Source organism: Natator depressus, chromosome 2, assembly GCF_965152275.1.
Source record: "Natator depressus isolate rNatDep1 chromosome 2, rNatDep2.hap1, whole genome shotgun sequence".
Classification (NCBI taxonomy): domain Eukaryota; kingdom Metazoa; phylum Chordata; order Testudines; family Cheloniidae; genus Natator; species Natator depressus.
In genome coordinates, this window is record NC_134235.1 from 265,009,553 (window position 1) to 265,035,454 (window position 25,902).

General features: G+C 61.6%; 1 protein-coding gene across 1 annotated transcript; it reads right to left on the bottom strand.

Annotated features, from left to right (window-relative positions):
- Positions 1-257: 257 nt before the first annotated feature.
- ASB10 (ankyrin repeat and SOCS box containing 10) lies at positions 258-24,646 on the bottom strand. The gene is made up of 5 exons (XM_074943478.1): positions 24,048-24,646; positions 8,472-8,739; positions 3,102-3,606; positions 1,000-1,113; positions 258-674 (listed from the first exon to the last, which is right to left on the bottom strand). Exons 1-5 carry the CDS (start codon positions 24,271-24,273, stop codon positions 489-491), a joined length of 1,299 nt encoding a protein of 432 aa, XP_074799579.1. The 5' UTR covers positions 24,274-24,646; the 3' UTR covers positions 258-488.
- Between the last annotated feature and the right edge of the window lie 1,256 nt (positions 24,647-25,902).

A 25,902-nucleotide genomic window follows, 5' to 3' on the forward strand; every position in this document is an offset into this window, starting at 1 on the left:
GCTCTTGGCCCTTGCCTGCTGCCCTGGCCCCAGCGTCCCTCTGTGGCTGCGCCAGCACCATGTGTTCTGCAGCTGCAGAGCCAGCATGAGGCAGGTCAGACGGCAGCCCCCCGTGCGACAAGGAAGGACACATGCCAACCAGGGCATACAAAGACCAGGATTTATTCCATAATCTCCATAATACACAGCAGGGCCAGCGAAAGGCAGGGACCCACCACAGGCTAGTAACAGACCCTGCTGGCATGGGATGGGATGGGTTGGTGCGGGCAGAGGGTGTCTCAGCTGGGAGTACAAAGGGCAGACCTGGCATAGGCCAGGCTGGCATAGGCGGGAATGGCGGGTATGGGGTGGAATGGGCACAGAAGGGCTGGCTTTGGCTAGTGTGAGTGGGGAGGCAAAGCTGACCTGGGCTGTCGCAGGCAGGGCACAAAAATTCAAAGCAGATAAAGAAAAGGATTTAGAGTTGGCTCAATCCAGGCTCCAGGCCCCTAGTAGAGAACGTCCTCAAAGCTGAGCAGCAGGAACTGGTGCAGGGAAGATGGCAGGTGGAGCTTGGGCAAGACCTGCAACAGCCGGCCCTCGAGGTAGCTCCTGAGTGCACAGCGGGCCAGGTGCTGCAGGGAGCGGGGCCTCTGCCCCAGAGAGAAGAGTGACTCGTAGAAATCTGGGTGCTTCTGTCAGGAGAGAAGAGAGAGGTCAGCATGAGCCATGTTTCCTCATGACAGCTGGCCGGTGCCCATACCCCATGTCATGTGACAATGGCAAGAAATCTTGGGCAGACAGTTTCCGCCAACACTGAACAAGGAGCTCTATTCGCACAGAGCTCACAGCCTTATCCCTACTGCCCTTCGGTTTCTGCCTGTCCCTGTTTCACTTCAGGGCTTCTGCCCAGCACCTTCCCTGCCCCCTCAAAGCTTCAGAGGGTGCTTCTGGGACCTGCCTGGCCAGCCAGGCACTGTGGGGTGAAGCCCTGGGTCCCCGAAGGCTCTTGGTCCTTACCTGCACGATCTCAGCAGGGACAGCCTCTGCCCACTCGTCAGTGACCCGCACGCGGTCATAGCTGTTGATCAGCACCTCGATGGTGCGAGGCGAGGAGCAGCAGTAGCGGAGAACCTGCAGCAGGGGTGGGGATGGGAGGAGGCTGGTCTCGTGCACCACACTCCGCCGGCGGGGACCTGACTTGGATTTCCTGCTCTGCTACTGCCTCCCTGTGACCCTGGGCAAGTCCTGTAACCTGTGTCTTTTCCCAGTCTGGGATGGGCCATGCCCACATGTTGCACATGGTGGGGTGGGGTGGGATGGGCCATGTCTGAGGGTTGCAGGCCTGCAGGTTGTTATGGCAGCAGGAGGGCTCCCCATCCCCTGACTCACACTCCCCATGGCCCAGGCCATCAGTAGCTGTCAGAGCCTATTCCAGCTGCACGAGTGAGCCTCATTATCTGGTGTTAATAGGAGATTAATTAGTGTTAATTGTTGATTTTCCTGTATTTTCCCAAAGGGGAGAGCAATCTGCAGATCTCCAGGCTGGGTAATTATTGCACTGCTCGGGAATTAAGGAAGATGGTTAACCCTTTGCTTGCTGGTGTCTTGCACAGAGGATGCAGTAGGAGCTGGGGACAATGCCCCACGGAAGGAGAGCACCTCCTAAGGCCAGTGCCAGAGAGACAGGCCAGCTTCACCAAGGCGGGACAGCACCTCGTGGGGCCTGGAGATTAATGGAGCTTGGTGGGAGGGCTGTGTGCTCAGCACACAGGGAAGGCAAGAGACCCCTACAGGGAAATATCACTCCACGTGGATCCCCCCTCAATACAACTCCCTCTGCAGCTCCCCAAGACCATGCCTACCCCCAAGTCACCCCTGTTCTTCCCCCACATGTCAATCTCTGTAGGTCTGGGCATGCCGCAATCCCTGCCCCAAGCCCTGCCATGCTGCCTCCTTCCTGCCCTGCCTAATCCCCATCACAGCCAGGCAGCGTGGCAGGGGAGGGGGCAGGTCATGGGCAGTTCAGGGTGCACCATGGGAGCTCCTGGGAGGACACTGCTTGCCAGGCAGCTGACACATTCTGCATCCGCTGCAGCGCCTGTCCTAGCTGATCTCAGGTGCACATTGCACTGACCCAGCTTGGAGGTCACAGGGTCTAGCTCATGGTGCCACACTCCCCGGCAGACAGCTTCCCCGCTGCCCCTCCAGCCCAGCTCTCTCTGGGATGAGCCCCAGGCCCTGCCGGAACCAGGCACTGTGAAAGCCTGCACGCTCCCTGCAGAGGGAGCAGAGCCAGGAAGTTGCATGTGGCCAGCACCTGGACATGCTGCCTGCAGCCGGCCTCTCCTCACACCTAGCTCCCCTGCCACCCCTGCGGGACAAAGCCTTCAGGGTGGAGGCTGCTACCTGCAGGGCCATTTGCTAGGAAGGGAGCCCCAGCTGGTGCAACAGGGGCTGAATGTGATTCACCTGCCACCTTGTCCTGCCCTCCATGGCCTTGGTCTAAGAGCACAGGTTCTTCAGAGCATGGCTGGCCTTTCCCATGCACCCTCTGTGCCCCACCTCACCTAAAAGCCTGGGCCCACACAGCCCACACCCACTCCTGAAGAATGAATGGCCGGACTGACTGCACCAGGACTAAACAACTCGAGCCAGGGGACGATGGCCCACAGACAGAGAGCATCTCCTATGGCTAGTGCCAGAGAGACAGGATTACTTTCTCCTTCCCAGCCAAGTCCCCACTGCTCACACCACCAGGGCTGGGAGCTCACACCCTCACAGCACCCCCACCACCACCCCCCAGGCCCTAGTAACCTCAGCAGGGGGCAGCGGTGTCCTGCCCCGGTATATACCTAAATGTGGCCATTAAAGGGACACAGCTGGGCCCCTTAATCAGCAGCCCAGCCAGGGAAAGGAACCCAAATGCTGGCACCTGGGGTTGGGGGACCCCAACTGCTGGGCAGCAAGAGGGAACTCAAGCCCCTGAGCCGGCAGGGAATGAGACCTCGATGAGGGGAGGGGGTTCTGCCTGCAGGTGAGGGAAGGCCTCCTGGGAGCCCCCGATCACACACCCCGCCCACGCAGCACCCATCCTGCTGCTGTCCCAGGCAGCTCCACACCTTGGTGAGGGCCCCGGGCCAGATGCGTATGGAGCCATGGTTGAGCAGCGCCCGCACCACGAGCTCTGGTCGGTGCCCCAGCTTGTAGGCCGCCACCTGCAAGATGTTATGCATGGCTGTGTTGCCGCTGTAGCTCATGATGTTGACGTTGGCGCCATGGGCCAGCAGCAGCTCCACCACCCGGGCGCTGGCGTTCTTGCAGGCCAGGTGCAGTGGGCGCTGCTGGTCCCGGTCCGCAGCATCGACGTCGGCACCGCTCTGCACCAGCTGCTGGCAGACGTGAAAGTAGCGCTCCGCGTCCTGGGCTGGGTGTGCCTGGGCGCAGGCGGCATTCAGGGGGGTCTGCCCCTCCTCGTTTTTGGCCTCCAGCCCCGCTCCATGGCGCAGGAACAGCTGGACGTGCTCCTCCAGGCCGTGCCGTGCTGCCACGTGCAGCGCTGTGTCCTCTTCCTCCTCCGTCTGGCTGTTCACACTGGCACCATGCTGCAGCAGCAGCTTCGCACACCTGACAGCGTGGGACACCTCAGCCATGAGTTTCCCCCTCCTCTGCCCAACACCTACCCACTATCCCCCAACTACCCACTGCCCCCTAGCCCCAATCTGCTGTCCCATCCACCTACCACCTGCCCGCTACCCCCCATCCCCCCGCCGCCCCCATCCACCCGCCGCCTGTCCGCTAGCCCCACCCGCCGTCCCCCATCCCCCCGCCATCCCCTATCCACCCGCCGCCTGCCCGCTAGCCCCCACCTGCCATCCCCTATCCACCCGCCGCCTGCCCGCTAGCCCCCACCCGCCGCCCCCATCCACCCGCCGCCTGCCCGCTAGCCCCACCCACCGTCCCCTATCCACCCGCCGCCTGCCCGCTAGCCCCCACCCGCCGCCCCCATCCACCCGCCGCCTGCCCGCTAGCCCCCACCTGCTATCCCCTATCCACCCGCCGCCTGCCCGCTAGCCCCCACCCGCCGCCCCCATCCACCCGCCGCCTGCCCGCTAGCCCCACCCGCCGTGCCTTATCCACCCGCCGCCTGCCCGCTAGCCCCCACCCGCCGTCCCCCATCCACCCGCCGCCTGTCTGCTAGCCCCACCCGCCGTCCCCCATCCCCCCGCCATCCCCATCCACCCGCCGCCTGCCCGCTAGCCCCCACCCGCCGCCCCCATCCACCCACCGCCTGCCCGCCAGCCCCCACCTGCCGTCCCCCATCCACCCACCGCCTGCCCGCTACCCCCCATCCCCCCACACTCCCCATCCACCCGCCGCCTGCCCGCTAGCCCCCACCCGCCATCCCCCATCCACCCGCCGGTTGCCCGCTAGCCCCACCCGCCGCCCCCATCCACCCGCCGCCTGCCCGCTAGCCCCCACCCGCCGTCCCCTATCCACCCGCCGCCTGCCTGCTAGCCCCACCCGCCGCCCCCTATCCACCCGCCGCCTGCCTGCTAGCCCCACCCGCCGTGCCTTATCCACCCGCCGCCTGCCCGCTAGCCCCCACCCGCCGCCCCCATCCACCCGCCGCCTGCCCGCTAGCCCCACCCGCCGTCCCCCATCCCCCCGCCATCCCCATCCACCCGCCGCCTGCCCGCTAGCCCCCACCCGCCGCCCCCATCCACCCGCCGCCTGCCCGCTAGCCCCCACCTGCCGTCCCCCATCCACCCGCCGCCTGCCCGCCAGCCCCCACCTGCCGTCCCCCATCCACCCGCCGCCTGCCCGCTAGCCCCCACCCGCCGCCCCCATCCACCCGCCGCTTGCCCGCCAGCCCCCACCTGCCGTCCCCCATCCACCCGCCGCCTGCCCGCTAGCCCCCACCCGCCGTCCCCTATCCACCCGCCGCCTGCCCGCTAGCCCCCATCCCCCCACACTCCCCATCCACCCGCCGCCTGCCCGCTAGCCCCCACCCGCCGCCCCCATCCACCCGCCGCCTGCCCGCTAGCCCCCACCCGCCGTCCCCCATCCACCCGCCGCCTGCCCGCTAGCCCCCACCCACTGTCCCCTATCCACCCGCCGCCTGCCCGCTAGCCCCCACCCGCCGTCCCCTATCCACCCGCCGCCTGCCCGCTAGCCCCCACCCGCCGTGCCTTATCCACCCGCCGCCTGCCCGCTAGCCCCCACCCGCCGTCCCCCATCCACCCGCCGCCTGCCCGCTAGCCCCCACCCGCCGCCCCCATCCACCCGCCGCCTGCCCGCTAGCCCCCATCCCCCCGCCATCCCCATCCACCCGCCGCCTGCCCGCTAACCCCCACCTGCCATCCCCTATCCACCCGCCGCCTGCCCGCTAGCCCCCACCCGCCGCCCCCATCCACCCGCCGCCTGTCCGCTAGCCCCACCCGCCGTCCCCCATCACCCCGCCATCCCCATCCACCCGCCGCCTGCCCGCTAGCCCCCACTCGCCGCCCCCATCCACCCGCCGCCTGCCCGCTAGCCCCCACCCGCCGTCCCCCACCCACCGTCCCCTATCCACCCGCCGCCTGCCCGCTAGCCCCCACCTGCCATCCCCTATCCACCCGCCGCCTGCCCGCTAGCCCCCACCCGCCGCCCCCATCCACCCGCCGCCTGCCCGCTAGCCCCACCCACCGTCCCCTATCCACCCGCCGCCTGCCCGCTAGCCCCCACCCGCCGCCCCCATCCACCCGCCGCCTGCCCGCTAGACCCCACCTGCCATCCCCTATCCACCCGCCGCCTGCCCGCTAGCCCCCACCCGCCGCCCCCATCCACCCGCCGCCTGCCCGCTAGCCCCACCCGCCGTGCCTTATCCACCCGCCGCCTGCCCGCTACCCCCCACCCGCCGTCCCCCATCCACCCGCCGCCTGTCCGCTAGCCCCACCCGCCGTCCCCCATCCCCCCGCCATCCCCATCCACCCGCCGCCTGCCCGCTAGCCCCCACCCGCCGCCCCCATCCACCCACCGCCTGCCCGCCAGCCCCCACCTGCCGTCCCCCATCCACCCACCGCCTGCCCGCTACCCCCCATCCCCCCACACTCCCCATCCACCCGCCGCCTGCCCGCTAGCCCCCACCCGCCATCCCCCATCCACCCGCCGGCTGCCCGCTAGCCCCACCCGCCGCCCCCATCCACCCGCCGCCTGCCCGCTAGCCCCCACCCGCCGTCCCCTATCCACCCGCCGCCTGCCTGCTAGCCCCACCCGCCGCCCCCTATCCACCCGCCGCCTGCCTGCTAGCCCCACCCGCCGTCCCCTATCCACCCGCCGCCTGCCCGCTAGCCCCCACCCGCCGCCCCCATCCACCCGCCGCCTGCCCGCTAGCCCCACCCGCCGTCCCCCATCCCCCCGCCATCCCCATCCACCCGCCGCCTGCCCGCTAGCCCCCACCCGCCGCCCCCATCCACCCGCCGCCTGCCCGCCAGCCCCCACCTGCCGTCCCCCATCCACCCGCCGCCTGCCCGCTAGCCCCCACCCGCCGCCCCCATCCACCCGCCGCCTGCCCGCTAGCCCCCACCCGCCGCCCCCATCCACCCGCCGCCTGCCCGCTAGCCCCCACCCACCGTCCCCCATCCACCCGCCGCCTGCCCGCTAGCCCCCACCCACCGTCCCCCATCCACCCGCCGCCTGCCCGCTAGCCCCCACCCGCCATCCCCCATCCACCCGCCGCCTGCCCGCTAGCCCCCACCCGCCGTCCCCTATCCACCCGCCGCCTGCCCGCTAGCCCCCACCCGCCGTGCCTTATCCACCCGCCGCCTGCCCGCTAGCCCCCACCCGCCGTCCCCCATCCACCCGCCGCCTGCCCGCTACCCCCCATCCCCCCACACTCCCCATCCACCCGCCGCCTGCCTGCTAGCCCCACCCGCCGTCCCCTATCCACCCGCCGCCTGCCTGCTAGCCCCACCCGCCGCCCCCTATCCACCCGCCGCCTGCCTGCTAGCCCCACCCGCCGTCCCCTATCCACCCGCCGCTTGCCTGCTAGCCCTCACCCGCCGCCCCCTATCCACCCGCCGCCTGCCTGCTAGCCCCCACCTGCCGTCCCCCACCCGCCGTCCCCCATCCACCCGCCGCCTGCCCGCTAGCCCCCACCTGCCGTGCCCTATCCGCTGCCTGCCTGCTAGCCCCACCCGCCGTCCCCCACCCGCCGTCTGCCCGCTAGCCCCCACCCGCCGTCCCCCATCCACCCGCCGCCTGCCCACTAGCCCCCACCCGCCGCCCCCATCCACCCGCCGCCTGCCTGCTAGCCCCCACCTGCTGTCCCCCATCCACCAGCCACCTGCCCGCTAGCCCCCACCCGCCGTCCCCTATCCACCCGCCGCCTGCCCGCTAGCCCCCCCCGCCGTCCCCTATCCACCCGCCGCCTGCCCGCTAGCCCCCACCCGCCGCCCCCATCCACCCACCGCCTGCCCGCTAGCCCCCACCCGCCGCCCCCTATCCACCCGCCGCCTGCCCGCTAGCCCCCCCCGCCGTCCCCTATCCACCCGCCGCCTGCCCGCTAGCCCCCACCCGCCGCCCCCATCCACCCGCCGCCTGCCCGCTAGCCCCCACCCGCCGCCCCCTATCCACCCGCCGCCTGTCTGCTAGCCCCCGCACTCCCCACCCACCGACCCCCATCCACCCCCCGCCTGCTAGTTCCCTATACATCCACTGCCCATCCCTCACCCTTAACCCACCCACCCACCTGTTGTCCCCTACCCACCTACTCACTATCCCCCCCCACCCTCAGCTGGCCCCAGATCCACCTGCTGCCTGCCCTGCCCCCACCTACCTACCTACCTGGCTACTAGCAGTCACCCAACTGACCATCACTCAATCCTGCCATTCACCCATCCTATGTGGATACCCGGTTGTGCCCACACCTCTCCCACAATCCCAGTGGCTAGGCCCTGGCATCCCAGGCTCCAGGGGCCCCGGGTAGCACTGTTCTGAGACCAGTGGGTTCCAACAAAGAGGACAAGGGGCTGGGCAGCATGACTCCTAGGTTCTATCCCAGCTCTGCCCCGGACTTGCTGTGTGGTCTGTGGCACGTCCATCACTCTGTGCCTTGGTCTGCCCCTGCCTGTGGACGGTCTGCTCCGACCTGACCACCTGCGACGTGGTCTGGGATTTGCCAGTGCAATGCATGCTGGCTGGGCCTCTCTACCTCCTGCTAGAGTTGTGGGCACATGAGCCCTGCTGGCTGGGGAGGCAGCGACCCACCCATCTGAGCCAGCCCCATGCTCAGCAGCAAGCCGCTCTGGCTTTGGGACTGGAGCCTGTGGTCAGCTACCAGAGGCTGACCCCGGGCGCGGCGCTGTGCAGTGCCGGCACGCAGGCCTCTCCCCCATGGGCTGTGGCACCCAGGCACTCGGCCCTGGGCTGGCGCATGGCCCTGTGGCGGGGCTGCTGCGTGCGGGTGCGCAGGCGGGTTGGGGTGTGCGAGCCCCCCAGAGAGAACTCACTGGATGGAGGCAGGGCTCTTGCAGAGGTGCAGGGGCTGGTGGCCAGCCTCGGAGACGGTCTTGGGGTCAGCCCCAGAGGAGAGCAGCAGGCGCACACAGTCGGTTCTGGCCGCCGCGCAGGCCTCGTGGAGAGCTGTCTTGCCGCCAGGCGCAAAGTCCACGGCAGCGCCCCTCAGCAGCAGGTGCCGGAGGCAGTCCAGGTAGCCGCGCCCCGCCGTGATCTGCAGCGGCGTGGTGAGCTCCTGCTCGTAGGTCAGCGACCACAGCCCTGCCGTGGGAGAAGGGCTGTGAGGGGGACAAACGCACACACAGCCACAGTGCCCACCCCTGCCTCTCCCCACCAAACCCTCTCCCACAGGAGACCAGCCCCCCTTCTCTCGGCCCCCCACCCACTGCTCTCCTCCCCCCGCTCCACCGGGACCAGGCGTCCGAGGAAACCTGCTAGGCTTGGAGCTCATGCCGAGGGGGTCCCCAGGCCACACTGAGTCCCGCCCTGGAGCTGCCTGTCGGGGGGCTCACCCTTGGGGCCGTGGGAAGGGGATTTGCTCTCTCAGCTGCCCCCAGCAATGGGGAGCGGCTAGGTGCGCTCGCCAAGACAGACAATCAGGACAAGACATGTCGAACACTCAGAAAGGGAGGGGGGCTTCTGGTCATAGGCGCTGACCTCGGGGTGCTCCAGGGCTGGAGCACCCCTGGGGAAACAGTGAGGCTGCTGCCCCACTCTCAGCGCCTCCTGCCCACCGGCAGGCCCCGGGAATCAGCCCCTCCCCCCGCCACACGCCGTGTTTTGGGGCGTGCAGGAGGCTGGGAGGGAGGGGGAGAAGCGAGGATGTGGTGCGCTCGGGGGGGGAGGGGACGGAACTGGGTGGGAAGGGGCGGGGTGGGGGTGGGCCTTGGGGGAAGGGGTGGAGTGGGGGCAGGGCCTGGGTCAGAGCCGGGAGTCGAGCACCCCCCGGCACTTTGGAACGTCGGTGCCTGTGCCCCCCATCGCCGCGACCCCTGGGCAGTGGAGGTCCCAATGGTGACCACAGCGGTCGATGTGGAGCATTGCGGGACAGCTGCTGGAGGAGAGCAAGGGTCGACCTCTGTGACGCAGTGTCTCCACTCGCACTGCGTTGCCTTAAGGACATTGACGGTAGCTCAGAGCCGCTCGGTGTTACTGGGGCGGCGTGCAGGGCACTTACATCAGGGGTGATGTGGCCCAGGCCGGAGAGCCTTACTCAGTACTTCACATTGCAAATACTTCAGCTGATTTGTCCTTCTTTCCCGTGTCTTTAATAAAAGGATCAAAGCATGTTTCATGGTACCTTTGCCCATGGGCAGTGGGCAATGGAGGCTGGGGGAGGCTAAGCCTCCCTAAACCTCCACTGATGCTCCGTGCCACAGCCCTGGAGCCAGGTCACAGCAGGCATCTGGGTGGCCCAGGCTCAGGGCTCAGCCCCAGCCAGTCAGCCGGGGCTCCTCCGGACTGCTCTGGGCGCCGGCGGGCCAGCCAGGGTTCAGGGCTGCTCCAGGCACTGGCCGGGGTTCGGGGCTGCGCCAACGGGCTGTTCAGTGAGAGCAGGGGGTGGGAGGGCGGAAGAGGCGGAGTGGGGGTCAGGGCCTCAGGGGAAGAGGCAGGGTAGGGGGTCTAGCCTCCCCAAACTTGGGGTGCATGCCTTTGCCATGGCACTGAGCAGGTGGATGTGACGATGTGACGCAGCAGGGAGGGGGGAGTGTTGACCTGGGAATGTGCCCTGGGGACGGGAGACCTGAGAGCCTGTCACCTGAGCCAGGAGGGGGAGGGGGAGGTAACACCTCTGCCCGGGGAATGTGGACGGAGGCTGCAGCAGGGAACCTGCTCGGTGGGTTTAGTTTCAGTTTGGGGCTGGGTGGAGGAACACAGGGAACCCCAGGGCTGGGGTCTAAGCTCCCTGCTCCCCCAGAAGGACTTCACTGAGGGGTCCTGGGTGTACCCACAAGCTCTGTTTTGGACTGTGTTCCTGTTGTCCAATAAACCTTCTGTTTTACTGGCTGGCTGAGAGTCTCAGTGAATCCCAGGAAGAGGGGTGCAGGGCCTGGACTCCCCCACACTCCGTGACAACTGGTGGCAGCGGTGGGATCTACTGCACCCCGTGAACGGCGCTTCCTGCAGTAAGTGACTGGGGAACAGTAAAACGAAGGGGGATTGACGGGGACCAGGCGTGCTGAAGATTCAGAGAGAGACGGTTTCAGGGGGCGGTTAACCCCTGGGAGTGTGTGACCAGAGAGAAGGACTTTTGCAGTAACAGGGTCCCCCGGGGGATTGCAGCGAGCGGTCCCAGGGGCGGAGGAGTCTGCAGCTCGACCCTGGCAAAGAGGTGGTGACCTCAAGAAGGACTGGCACACTAGGGGCTTTTCCTGGAAACCGTGGACAGCTGCCCGGCCTGCGAGTGGCCAGCCGGGAGATGTACGCTAAACGCCTTAAGAGCGACCTGGTGGAGCTGTGCAGGCAGAGGGGGCTGCGCGTCGGGAGGTCCACCAAGGAACAGCTGATTGCCCAGCTGGAGGAGAGGGAACGCTTGGATGACCCGATCCCTGTCCCTGAGGGAAGCCGCCCGGCGGACGCAGCGTGGGCCCTGGGGCCTGACCAGGCTGGGAGGGGTCAGACTGCTGCCCAGGACACCCCGAGACCCTTCCTACCTATGCCTGGGGGAGGGGTTGTGGGAAGCCCAGCGAATACCGAGGGCCCCCTGACCCCAGCAGCCAGCAGGGGATCCTCCCAGCGGAGCTCCCCATCCCTGGAGCGGATGCGGCTGGAATGGGAGAGGGAGAGGAAAATGAGGGAGCTGGAGGATCATGAAAAACAACGTCAACATGAGGAGAAACAACGTCAACATGAGCAGGAGGAGAAGGAGAAACAACGTCAACATGAGCAGCAGGAGAAGGAGAAACAAAGACAGCATGAACTGGAGCTGGCCAGGCTGAGGAGCAGTGGGGCCCCGGCTGCGGTGAGTGAGGGGGGACCCAAGACTGCAAGGAGCTTTGATAAGTGCTTCCTGGCCCAGCGGAAGGAGGGGGAGGACATAGATAGCTTCCTGACGGCCTTTGAGAATGCCTGCGAGCTGCACAGGGTTGACCCTGCAGACAGGCTCCAGTTCCTCACCCCCTTACTGGACCCCAAAGCCGTGGAGGTCTACAGCCGGATGACAGGGGCAGAGGCAGGGGACTATGAACTGTTCAAACAGGCCCTGCTCCGTGAGTTTGGGCTGACCCCCAAGATGTACCGGAGAAGGTTCCGGAGTCAGCGTAAAACGCCTGAGGTCACCTACCTACAACTGGTCAACAGGATGCAGGGATATGCCCGCAAGTGGACAGCGGGGGCCCAAACTAAAGAGGACCTGCTGGACCTGTTTGTACTGGAGCACCTGTATGAACAGTGCCCTTCCGACCTGAGGCTGTGGCTGGTGGACAAAAAGCTCGCGAACCCCCAGCATGCAGGGCAGTTGGCCGACGAGTTTGTGAACAGTCGGTCAGGGGGTAGCAGGGAGGAGTCCCAAAAGAACAGGCCCCCCCCGATGCAGAGAGAGAGTCACCATGGGGCCTCCCAGCGGGGAAATAGGGAGAACCCCCTCCAAAGGGGAACGCCTGGTGTCGGGCCCCTCCGACCCGTTCGAGGGGACCAACGTGACCTGAGCTGCTATCACTGTGGCCAGAGAGGCCACGTACGGGCCCAGTGCCCCGGGCTCAGGGACAAACTGAGCAGACCCAACCTACCCAGGGTTAACTGGGTAGGGACTCAGCTGGACGAGGGGCAGGCGACCCAGGAAAGGGGGGCTACCAGTTTGCCACCTGCTCAGGAGGGAAGAGTACCCCCAGCCAGCCCCGCCAGAGGGCTGGAGGCTCTGGACTCAGGGTGCTCGGTTTACAGGGTGGGTGCGGGGCTGTCCCTCCGGAGAGAGTGCCTTGTTCCCCTGGAGGTGGATGGGAGGAAGGTCAATGGATACTGGGATACGGGCGCGGAGGTGACGCTGGCCCGGCCCGAGGTGGTGGCCCCAGATCGGGTGGTGCCCAACACCTACCTGACCCTGACGGGGGTGGGCGGGACCCCATTTAAGGTGCCCGTGGCAAGGGTACACCTGAAATGGGGGACCAAGGAGGGCCCCAAGGATGTGGGGGTACACCACCATTTGCCCACTGAAGTTTTGATGGGGGGAGACCTAGAGGACTGGCCAAGCGACCCCCAGACCGCCCTGGTTGTGACCCGTAGCCAGAGCCGGCGAGGGGCACTGCGACCTGACCCTGGGGAGGGTACCACACTGGAGGCGCGAGACCCTACTCGGGTGGGGAGGGAGCGCCGAGGGGTACGGCTCAGAGAGGCTGCGGCCTCAGACCTGGCCACGGAGGGGGAACCGGGCCCCATCCCTTCCCCAGCCGCTGAGTTCCAGGCCGAGTTGAGGAAAGATCCCTCCTTGCAGAAGCTCAGGGACCTGGCCGACCTCAGTGAGGGACGGACCATGAGGAGAGGCTGCCAGGAGAGGTTCCTGTGGGAGAAGGGGTTCCTGTACCGAGAATGGGCTCCCCCAGGGGAAGGGGAGTCCTGTGGGATCAGGAGGCAGCTGGTGGTCCCCCAGAAGTACCGCCGCAAGCTCCTGTACCTGGCCCATGACATCCCCCTCGCAGGGCACCAGGGAATCCGGCGCACCCGGCAGAGGTTGCTACAGAACTTTTACTGGCCCGGGGTCTTTACCACCGTCCGGCAGTATTGCCGATCCTGTGACCCCTGTCAGAGGGTGGGGAAGGCCCGGGACAAGGGGAAAGCGGCGTTGAGACCTTTGCCCATCATAGAGGAGCCTTTCCAGAAGGTGGCCATGGACATCGTGGGGCCTCTCAGCAAGACGACCCGGTCGGGGAAGAAATACATTCTGGTGGTGGTAGATTTCGCCACCCGCTACCCCGAGGCAGTGCCCTTAGCTTCCATTGAAGCAGACACCGTGGCAGATGCGCTCCTGACCATTTTCAGCCGAGTGGGGTTCCCCAGGGAAGTCTTGACAGACCAAGGCTCCAACTTCATGTCGGCCCTGCTCCGGTGCTTGTGGGAGAAATGTGGGGTCCGGCATGACTGGGCCTCAGCGTATCACCCCCAGTCCAATGGGCTGGTGGAGAGGTTTAACGGGACGCTAAAGATGATGCTGAAAACCTTTATGAACCAGCACCCGCAGGATTGGGACAAGTACTTACCTCACCTGCTGTTCGCGTACAGGGAGGTGCCCCAGGAGTCTACCGGATTTTCGCCTTTCGAACTGTTATATGGAAGGAGGGTGAGGGGCCCCCTGGACCTGATGAGAGACGAGTGGGAGGGGAAGGCCACTCCCGATGGAGAGTCAGTGGTGGAGTATGTCCTGATCTTCCGAGAGAGACTGGCTGAACTCATGGGCCTGGCCAGGGAGAATCTGGCCAGAGCCCAGAGGAAGCAGAAGGTCTGGTATGACCGCACGGCGCGGGCCCGTGCCTACGCCACCGGGGATCAGGTGATGGTTCTCATCCCCGTGAGAAAGAACAAACTACAGGCCGCCTGGGAGGGCCCGTTCAAGGTCGTCAAGCAGCTCAATGAGGTAAACTATGTGGTGGAGCTGTCGAACCGGGCGCACCACCGCCGGGTGTACCATGTGAATATGATGAAGCCATATTATGCCAGGGGGAATGTGGTGTTAGCTGTGTGTGGTCAGTGGGAGGAGCAGGGAGATGACCCTTTAGTAGATCTATTCCCTGGGACCAGAGCTGGTTCCCCCCTGGAAACAATCCCCCTCTCGGATCAGCTCACCCCTGCCCAGCAAGCTGAGGTCAGGGGGGTGCTGCATCCGTACCGACAGCTGTTTTCCAACCAGCCTGGACGCACTAATCTGACTGTCCACCGGGTGCAGACAGGGTCGCACCCGCCGATAAGATGCTCCCCCTTCCGAGTCACAGGGAAAACTGCTCAGGACCTGGAAAGAGAGGTCCGGGACATGCTGGCTTTGGGGGTGATCCAGCCATCAGCCAGCCCTTGGGCCTCGCCGGTGGTGCTGGTCCCCAAAAGGGATGGGTCAGTCCGGTTCTGTGTGGACTATCGGAAGCTCAATGCCATCACTGTATCGGATGCCTACCCCATGCCCAGGCCGGACGAGCTCCTAGACAAGCTGGGAGGAGCTCGGTACCTTACCACCATGGACCTTACAAAGGGCTACTGGCAAGTGCCGCTGGATGCAGATGCCCGGCTGAAATCGGCCTTTATCACCCCTCTGGGGCTCTATGAGTTTCTGACCCTGCCTTTCGGCCTCAAGGGAGCGCCGGCCACCTTCCAGCGCCTGGTGGACCAGCTCCTGAGGGGGATGGAGAGTTTTGCCGTGGCGTATATTGACGACATCTGTGTCTTTAGCCAGACCTGGGAGGACCACGTGTCCCAGGTTAGACAAGTGCTGGACCGACTCCAGGGGGCTGGGCTGACTGTCAAAGCGGAGAAGTGCAAGGTGGGGATGGCTGAAGTATCTTACCTGGGCCATCGGGTGGGGAGCGGCCGCCTAAAGCCGGAACCGGCCAAGGTGGAGGTGATCAGAGACTGGCCCGCTCCCCACACCAAAAAGCAGGTCCAAGCCTTTATTGGGATGGCAGGATACTACCGAAGATTTGTGCCCCACTTTAGCGCCATAGCCACCCCCATCACTGAGCTATGCAAGAAGGGGAAGCCAGACAAGGTGGTCTGGACCGAGCAGTGCCAGGAGGCTTTCCGGGCGCTGAAGGAGGCTCTGGTCAGTGGCCCAGTTCTAGCAAACCCAGACTTTGACAAGCCCTTTGTGGTGTTCACCGACGCCTCCGACACGGGACTGGGGGCGGTGTTAATGCAGGAGGATGAAAAGGGGGAGAGACACCCCATCGTGTACCTGAGCAAGAAGTTGCTACCCCGGGAGCAACACTACGCGGCCATCGAGAAGGAGTGCCTGGCCATGGTGTGGGCCCTCAAGAAACTAGAGCCCTATCTCTTCGGGCGACACTTCACCGTGTACACCGACCACTCTCCCCTGACCTGGCTGCACCAGATGAAAGGAGCCAACGCCAAGCTCCTGAGGTGGAGCCTGCTCCTGCAGGATTACGACATGGACGTGGTCCATGTGAAGGGAAGGGCCAACCTGATAGCGGATTCGCTGTCCCGGAGAGGGGGCCCCGAACTTCCCCAGGTCACTGGTCACAGTGACCCCGCTCAGTTCAGTCTCGAAGGGGGGAGAGATGTGACGCAGCAGGGAGGGGGGAGTGTTGACCTGGGAATGTGCCCTGGGGACGGGAGACCTGAGAGCCTGTCACCTGAGCCAGGAGGGGGAGGGGGAGGTGACACCTCTGCCCAGGAATGTGGATGGAGGCTGCAGCAGGGAACCTGCTCGGTGGGTTTAGTTTCAGTTTGGGGCTGGGTGGAGGAACACAGGGAACCCCAGGGCTGGGGTCTAAGCTCCCTGCTCCCCCAGAAGGACTTCACTGAGGGGTCCTGGGTGTACCCACAAGCTCTGTTTTGGACTGTGTTCCTGTTGTCCAATAAACCTTCTGTTTTACTGGCTGGCTGAGAGTCTCAGTGAATCCCAGGAAGAGGGGTGCAGGGCCTGGACTCCCCCACACTCCGTGACAGTCAGGGCCTCAGGGGAAGAGGCAGGGTAGGGGGTCTAGCCTCCCCAAACTTGGGGTGCATGCCTTTGCCATGGCACTGAGCAGGTGGAAGACTCTGTATATCAAAGCCCAAACGTCTTCTGAAACTGTTTTATGTTGAATAGTGGTCTGGTTATATTAACACCTTTGGTTCATATATTCCAGTTAAATTAATACAGCATCCCAACCCCCCACCCCAGACAGCACCAGCAACACCCCCTGCCCTGCCCCAACACCCCCAGAGAGGGTCAGCAACACTCCCTGCTCTGCCCCAACACCCTGCAGACAGCACCAGAGAGACCCCCTGCCCTGCCTCACCCCCCAGACAGTACCAGCAACACCCCCTGCCCTGCCCCAACACCCCCAGAGAGGGTCAGCAACACTCCCTGCTCTGCCCCAACACCCTGCAGACAGTACCAGAGAGACTCCCTGCCCTGCCTCACCCCCCAGACAGTACCAGCAACACCCCCTGCCCCAACCCCCTATACAGTGCCAGTGACACCCCCTGCCCTGCCTGAACACCCCCAGACAGCATCAGCGACACCCCCTACCCTGCCCCAACCCCCCCCAGACAGGTGACTAAATAAATGCTCCCTAGTTTTGAACAGGCTGCCTTGCCTCACTGCAGTCTCTCACTGATTGTAATGCTCCCTAAGAAGGAAAAGCCTCTCTCAGGCATCTGATCTTAACTGGCCTCACTGGTGAGAACCACGGAGAGAAACGAGGGTTGCTGGAACGCAAAGGGTCAGTCTCGGAGTCCTTGAGAATACATGATCTGTCCTGGGGAAAGGGTGGGCTCTGGCCCACTGAAGGGGTTACACCAGGGGTTCTCAAACTGGGGGGTCGTGACCCTTTAGGGGGTTGCAAGGTTATTACATGGGGGTTGTGAGCTGTCAGCCTCCACCCCCAAACCCCGCTTTGCGTCCAGCACTTATAATAGTGTTTAATATAAAAAAACTGTTTTTAATTTACACGGGTGGGGGGTCACACTTAGAGGCTTGCTGTGTGAAAGGGGTCACCAATACAAAAGTTTGCGAACCACTGGTATGAGATCTGAGGCCTTTGTCTGAAGCCATATTAGGCCAGCAGTAGCCTAAAAAGCAGAGCTAAAAAGCAGAAAGTGACATCCTCACATTCCATCTAAATTACATTAAAACAATGTCCTCTCGGGCTGTTCAGAAGGCTCCTGTCCTAATACCACCCATCATCACCAGATAATAATATCGCTTTTAAGATGGTTAAAGAAAGCTTTGTTTGATGGCATCTGTCTGACAAGACACCACTTATCGACAGTCGTGGGTGTGAAATCCCGACTTTATTATTGTTTTGTCTTTATGGTCCCCATGTCTCTATAATTTATCTATATGGTCTCTGTCGGGTTCTTTGATTGTTTCTGTCTGTTGCATAACTAATTTTGCAAGATGTAAATCAACTAAGGTGGTGGGCTCTGATTGGTTAAAGAATTGTTTTGCAGTATGTTAGGATTGGTCAAAGAATTATTTTGTAGTAAGTTAGCTTAAAATGATTGGTTAAGGTACAGCTAAGCAGGACTCAAGTTTAACTATATAAACTGGGGTCCAAAATGAAGGTCTTGGGAACCAACTCCAGGACCCAGCCCCAAGATCAGAGCTGCCAGACCTCAACACCCTGCCAACCACACCGTGCAGAAACTGGAGTCCCCCAGATGATCTGATCCTGACTGGCCATCAAGAAAAGTTCATCTGCCTTATTGGGAGTGGTGAGCATTGCATGCTGTGTGTGCCTTCTGTTTTGGTGACTGTTAATAAATAGTGGTTAAGGCAGAGGTCCCCCAGCTTTTGGTCTCCTTACCGCTGTCTGCCCCACCCCCAGATCCAGGGCCAGCAGTGGGGCCGTGGCTGTGGGGGATGGCAGACTGGGGTAAGGGGCTGGGGCCACAGCTAGGGGTGAGGCTGGGGCTGAGAGTGGGGCTTCAGCCAGGGGCTGAGGTTGGGGGTGGGAGCAGAGCCATGCTGAAGCTGGGCACGGGGCCAGGAATAGAGCCGGGGGTGGGAAGAACTGGAGCAGAGCTGGGAGTGGGGAGGATCTGAGTGGTGCTCCCTCCCTGCTCCCCCTCCCCCTGTGAGGGCTGGCCCGGGCATTGCTGTGCCATGACCCCGGACATTCCTCCATGCTCCCCTAGGGGGTGTGCCCCACAGTTTGGGGACCTCTGGGTTAAGGACATCACTGTGTAAGGCTCTTTCACGAGTGAAAGGCCCCACAAACCCGCAGAAGATTGCGCCCTGAGCCCTAGGAACGGGGTAAGGGTGGGGCTGCCTAAATTAGCCCAGTTACAGTTTGAGCCCATGGAAGGTAAAGGTGGGGTGCTCTAGCATGCGGGTAACACTGGAAACTGTTTAAAGGTTGGGGCATAGCACAGATGCTGTGAATCCATGACAGCTGACTTCATCACAGCTTTATTCTGAGTCACCCCAGCGAGCACTTCCTTTTTGTCACCCTGCAAGCATGGCGGACGCACATCTAAAGCCCCAGGAGTTTCCTGCCTACATCCCAGCAGGGGTATCTGAATATTGCCCAGGAACACGTATGTTTAGGGCCCTACCAGATTCATGGCCATGAAAAACACATCACGAGGAGCTAGGATTCACGATGTGACAGAGAGACTGCCAAGACTCATCAAGCCCTTGGATCGCTACCCCTTTCTGCTTCTCCACGTGGGCACCAATGATACTGCCAAGCATGACCTTGAACAGATCACTGCAGACTACATGGCTCTGGGAAGAAGGATAAAGGAGTTTGAGGCGCAAATGGTGTTTTCGTCCATCCTCCTCGTAGAAGGAAAAGGCCTGGGTAGAGACCATCAAATCGTGGAAGTCAACGAATGGCTACGCAGGTGGTGTCAGAGAGAAGGCTTTGGATTCTTTGACCATGGGATGGTGTTCCAAGAAGGAGGAGTGCTAGGCAGAGACGGGCTCCACCTAACGAAGAGAGGGAAGAGCATCTTCGCAAGCAAACTGGCTAACCTAGTGAGGAGGGCTTTAAACTAGGTTCACCGGGGGAAAGAGACCAAAGCCCTGAGGTAAGTGGGGACGTGGGATACCGGGAGGAAGCACGAGCAGGAGAGCACGAGAGGGCAGGGTTCCTGCCTCATACTGAGAAAGAGGGGTGATCAGCGGGTTATCTCAAGTGCCTATACACAAATGCACGAAGCCTGGGAAACAAGCAGGGAGAACTGGAAGTCCTGGCACAGTCAAGGAATTATGATGTGATTGGAATAACAGAGTCTTGGTGGGATAACTCCCATGACTGGAGTACTGTCATGGATGGATATAAACTGTTCAGGAAGGACAGGCAGGGCAGAAAAGGTGGGGGAGTTGCATTGTATGTAAGAGAGCAGTATGACTGCTCAGAGCTCCGGTATGAAACTGCAGAAAAACCTGAGAGTCTCTGGATTAAGTTTAGAAGTGTGAGCAACAAGGATGATGTCCTGGTGGGAGTCTGCTATAGACCACCGGACCAGGGGGATGAGGTGGACGAGGCTTTCTTCCAGCAACTAATGGAAGTTACTAGATCGCAGGCCCTGGTTCTCATGGGGGACTTCAATCACCGTGATATCTGCTGGGAGAGCAATACAGCGGTGCACAGACAATCCAGGAAGTTTTTGGAAAGTGTAGGGGACAATTTCCTGGTGCAAGTGCTGGAGGAACCAACTAGGGGCAGAGCTCTTCTTGACCTGCTGCTCACAAACCGGGAAGAATTAGTAGGGGAAGCAAAAGTGGATGGGAACCTGGGAGGCAGTGACCATGAGATGGTCGAGTTCAGGATCGTGATACAGGAAAGAAAGGAGAGCAGCAGAATATGGACCCTGGACTTCAGAAAAGCAGACTTTGACAACCTCAGGGAACTGATGGGCAGGATCCCCTGGGAGATTAACATGAGGGGGAAAGGAGTCCAGGAGAGCTGGCTGTATTTTAAAGAATCCTTATTGAGGTTACAGGGACGAACCATCAGGATGTGTAGAAAGAATAGTAAATATGGCAGGCGACCAGCTTGGCTTAACAGTGAAATCCTTGCTGATCTTAAACACAAAACAGAAGCTTACAAGAAGTGGAAGACTGGACAGATGAGCAGGGAAGAGTATAAAAATATTGCTCGGGCATGCAGGAGTGAAATCAGGAAGGCCAAATCACACCTGGAGTTGCAGCTAGCAAGAGATGTTAAGAGTAACAAGAAGGGTTTCTTCAGCTATGTTAGCAACAAGAAGAAAGTTAAGGAAAGTATGGGCCCCTTACCGAATGAGGGAGGCAACCTAGTGACAGAGGATGTGGAAAAAGCTAATGTATTCAATGCTTTTTTTGCCTCTGTCTTCATGAACGAGGTCAGCTCCCAGACTGCTGCACTGGGAGCACAGCATGGGGAGGAGGTGACCAGCCCTCTGTGGAGAAAGAAATGGTTCGGGACTATTTAGAAAAGCTGGATGTGCACAAGTCCATGGGGCCGGATGCGCTGCATCCGAGAGTGCTAAAGGAGTTGGCGGATGTGATTGCAGAGCCATTGGCCATTATCTTTGAAAACTCATGGTGATCGGGGGAAGTCCCGGACGACTGGAGAAAGGCTAATGGAGTGCCCATCTTTAAAAAAGGGAAGAAGGAGGATCCTGGGAACTACAGGCCAGTCAGCCTCACCTCAGTCCCCGGAAAAATCATGGAGCAGGTCCTCAAGGAATCAATTCTGAAGCACTGAGAGGAGAGGAAAGTGATCAGGAACAGTCAGCATGGATTCACCAAGGGCAAGTCATGCCTGACTAATCTAATTGCCTTCTATGACAAGATAACTGGCTCGGTGGATGAGGGGAAAGCAGTGGACGTTTTGTTCCTTGACTTTAGCAAAGCTTTTGACACCGTCTCCCACAGTATTCTTGCCAGCAAGTTAAAGAAGTATGGGCTGGATGAATGGACTACAAGGTGGATAGAAAGCTGGCTAGATTGTCGGGCTCAGCGGGTAGTGATCAATGGCTCCATGTCTTGTTGGCAGCCGGTATCAAGTGGAGTGCCCCAAGGGTAGGTCCTGGGGCCGGTTTTGTTCAATATTTTCACTAATGATCTGGAGGATGGTGTGGATTGCACCCTCAGCCAGTTTGCAGATGACACTAAACTGGGAGGAGAGGTAGATACGCTGGAGGGTAGGGATAGGATACAGAGGGCCCTAGACAAATTAGAGGATTGGGCCAAAAGAAATCTGATGAGGTTCAACAAGGACAAGTGCAGAGTCCTGCACTTAGGACGGAAGAATCCCATGCACCGCTACAGACTAGGGATCGAATGGCTCGGCAGCAGTTCTGCAGAAAAGGACCTAGGGGTTACAGTGGACGAGAAGCTGGATAGGAGTCAACAGTGTGCCCTTGTTGCCAAGAAGGCCAATGGCATTTTGGGATGTATAAGTAGGGGAATAGCCAGCAGATCGAGGGACGTCATCGTTCCCTTCTATTCGACATTGGTGAGGCCTCATCTGGAGAACTGTGTCCAGTTTTGTGACCCACACTACAAGAAGGATGTGGAAAAATTGGAAAGAGTCCAGCGGAGGGCAACAAAAATGATTAGGGGTCTGGAACACATGAGTTATGAGGAGAGGCTGAGGGAACTGGGATTGTTTAGTCTGCAGAAGAGAAGAATGAGGGGGGATTTGATAGCTGCTTTCAACTACCTGAGAGGTGGTTCCAGAGAGGATGGTTCTAGACTATTCTCAGTGGTAGAAGAGGACAGGACAAGGAGTAATGGTCTCAAGTTGCAGTGGGGGAGGTTTAGGTTGGATATTAGGAAAAACTTTTTCACTAGGAGGGTGGTGAAACACTGGAATGGGTTACCTAGGGAGGTGGTGGAATCTCCTTCCTTAGAGGTTTTTAAGGTCAGGCTTGACAAAGCCCTGGCTGGGATGATTTAGCTGGGGTCGGTCCTGCTTTGAGCAGGGGGTTGGACTAGATGAGGTCCCTTCCAACCCTGATATTCTATGTTTCTATTATTCTACGATCCGTGAAATCTGGTCTCCCCTGTGAAATACGATTTTTTGTGTGCTTTTACCATATACTAGACAGATTTCACTGGGGAGACCAGCGTTTCTCAAATTGGGCATCCTGACCCAAAAGGAAGTTGCGGGGGGGGGTCACAAGGTTATTGTGGGGGGGGTCGCAGCATTGCCACCTTTACTTCTGCGCTGCCTTCAGAGCTGGGCGGCCAGAGAGCGGCGGCTGCTGCCTGAGGGCCCAGCTCTGCAGGCAGCAGCGCAGAAGTTTGGGTGGCAACACCAGTCCCTGCCACCCTGACTTCTGCCCGGCGGCTGCTGGCGGCGTCTCTGCCTCCGGCGCTGGGCTCCCAGCCAGCAGCCGCCGCTCTCCAGCCGCCCAGCTCTGAGGGCAGCACCGCCGCCAGCAGCAGCCGGGCAGAAGTCAGGGTAGCAGTACCACCCCTGCCTCCCTTTTGGGTCAGGACCCCTACGGTTACAACACTGTGAAATTTCAGCTTTAAATGGCATCATGACATTTATGATTTTTAAAATCCTATGACTGTGAAATTGACCAAAATGAACTGTGAATTTGGTAGGGCCCTACATATGTTCTATTAACCCCCTCCCACATAAGCTCTGACTTTTCATTTTGCCAGGGGGTGCCCCAAACCAGCCCCGCCCCCACTCTGCTCCCAGGGCCCTGCCCCCACTCCACCTCTTCCCATCCCCACTCCACCCCCTACTCCAAGGCCCACCTCCTTTCTGCCCCCTACTGCCTTAAGGGCAGTGAGGGAGGGATGGGGCAGAGAGGAGCCAGTGGCGGGGAAGCCCCACTGAACAGCTGATCAGCGGGGCAGCCACTGAAGAGAAGCTGGGAGCATAAGGCCAGCCAGTGAAAAGCTGATTGGCAGCCAGCCCCAGGGCCCCCAGAGCAGCAGCCCTGGCCAGCCCCACGGTTGCTGAGCGGCGCCTATGCTCCCACACCAGGATCTTGTGAGACCCTCAGGTGAACTCCACTCCCAGCACAACAGCACTGGAAACACTGGGCCCATACCGTCAAGCTAGCCTGAGTATCAATAGCAGAGCAGCTGCGGCTGAGCTGTGCAGCGCATCACCCGCCTGAAGCCACTGGGCACGTTCTTGGCACAGCTCAGCCGGGCCAGCGCTGCCATGGCCACACTGCTGCAGCTCCTGGCGCCAGCTCGTTGAGAGCTAGGGGCGTACGCAGGGGTGAAAGTAACTTAAAGGACTTACCAGTACGCCGGAGTCCTGAGCGGGGGCGTGGCCTCAACGGGAAGAGGCGGGGCCTTTAAATCAAGATTTAAAGACCCCGAGGCTGCAGCTGGGAGCCCTGGGGCCTTTAAATCACCCCCGGAACTACCAGCTGCAGAGGCGGCTGGGAGCCCCAGGGCTCAGGGGCGATTTAAAGGTTAAATCGCTGACAGATCCCTGCCGCCACTACCCCAGGGCTCTGGCAGTGGGGCTCGGGAGGTCATTGAAAGGGCCCGGGGTTCCGGCCGTTGCAGGGAGCCCCGGGCCCTTTACATCGCCAGCCTGGGGAAGCCAGTCCGGTTCGATACGGGACACTGGCTCTTGCCGGTACGCTGTACCGGACTGGACCGACTTACTTTCACCTCTGGGTGTACATGCACACAAGCAGAGGAGCCACACGCCTAGTCTGCAGTGTGGACGTAGCCCTAGAGACTGGGGTGGGGACTCGGGCTGGATATAAAACACCCTAGAGCTCCCTCCCCAGCCCCCAGCACTCCCTCATCACCCTCTGGCGCTCCCTCTGCCCCCAACACACACCCGCCTGGATTCCCTTCCCCTTGACACCCTCCCCCCAGCACTTTCTCCTCCCGTGCCTCCCCCAGTACTTCCACCCATTGAGCATCCCCCCACAGCACTCCCTCTCACCCCCCAGCCTCCACCCACCAAGCACTCTGTCCCCCAGGTGCTCGCTCTCACCAAGTTTCCTGCTGGTCCACCGCAGCTCGTCACCCTTGGATTCAATGATGAGGTTGACGGCAGCGCTCCCAGTGAAATGCTTCTGCACTGCCTCCAGGTCCCCGGTGAAGAGCGCATTCTGCACCAACACATCTCGGCACTCGATTGGCTCCATCCGGCTGCTGCGGAATCCCCAGCCCCCAGGGGCTGGGGCAGTCAGGCCTTGGTCCATGTGCCTGGTGTTCATCCACCTGTCCAGCAGATCCTCGTCCAGCTGCAGAGCGGGGTGAGCGCTGGCTTTATAAAGGGGCAATTGGCTGCTGCAGCCCCAGAGCTCCTGGCTCAATGGCGTGTCCTTGGTGGGCTGCTCCCGGATGCAGGCTGCTCAGGGCTGGCTGGTTGGGTCAGACACAGGCCTGACTCAGCCTTTATAAATAGCGCCCTTGGCAGCACCCACCACCAGAGTTTGTTTATCCTCCGCTGCTGGCACTGATCTCCAGGGTCACTTTGGGCGCGGGGCAGGCCACTGCCTGCTTGCTCTCTCTGGCTAGCACAGGGCAGTGCGTACTCTTTCCCTGTGCCCCTGGGCAGTGGGTGCAGGGACCAAGGTGTCATGCCCACAGCACACAGAAATGTGCACCACAGAACAGAGCCAGCCTGGCCCAGATCTCACTGGAGATGTGGTGCAATGCAGGAGCAGCAAGCGAGGCTGGGGGAGAGTGTGCATCTGAGACAGGAGATGGGGGCAATGCCAGGGCTGGGTGAAGCCTGCTCTCCTTTACCCTCTGCATAGGGCACTTGGGATACAGAGCAGCAGAGTAGTGACGACCCTGGAGGAGCCCAGAGAGAACTGGGGGAGGGGGCGGGGGAGGCAATACTAGGGCAAGACTTGGCTGGGGCAGTGCAGCGAATAGACCTCACCTAGGGGCGTGGGGCTGGGCAGGTGTGGGGAGGGAAGGGACACCCTGTGTCTATGGGGCTCTTGGGATACCCCTCTCGGAACCCTGCACTCAACTCCAAGCGTGGTCCCAGAGGCCTGCCCAGGGGCAGGGAGGGGCCAGCCCATTTCTGTGCGGTATCCAAATCCAGCCCCCAGAAAAGGGAGGAAACCAGTTCTCTCCAGCTGCTTCAGAGGGGAGAGGTTCCTATGGAAACCACCAGGGCTTTGAAGGGCTTTTCCATTTGGTTAAGTCACACCAGAACACAGCAGCCATCTCAGACGTGACCTGGTTCAGGGTGAGAGATGCAGCCGCCGACGCTCCCCCCAGTCAGAGACTGCTCCCAAGGAGGGCACCCCAGGTGGGCTGTGTGGCTGGGGTGGCTCCCTGGCCTGGCCGGGCCTCACCAGGAAGGAAAACTATTTCTGGCATGTATTTCTCTCGTGAGTTGGTTCCAAAGTAAAAAGGTGGGAATGGGAGTTGGCCTCTGTGAAGCATCTAGGAGTTAGCCTGGGCTCTCTACTCTGCGGCCTGGCAGCTCACACACCCAGCTGAGCTGTCAGGCTCCCTGGGCTCATGGCACCTTTAGCTGGGACACCACAAGCTGAATAAGCTGTTCAAGCGGCTCCAGCCACTGTGAGAGGGGAACAGCAGCCACTGGGAATCACTCTAGATAAAGCAACAGAAAAGATTTTGCTTCAAAGCACCTTCACCTTGCATGGTCCCTTGAGAGATGTGTTAACTACTTATGCTAAACAATCTGTTCCACCTTGCAGTGAGCTGTGACGCTCTGACGCCAGGTCTGCACTGCAGACCTAGGTCAGCATAACTATGTCGCTCAGGGTGTGAAAAGTCTGGAGGCCTTCTCCTGCCGACACAACTACTGCCTCTTGGGGAGGTGGATGAACTCCTCCACTCCCATCAGCATAGGAGCATCT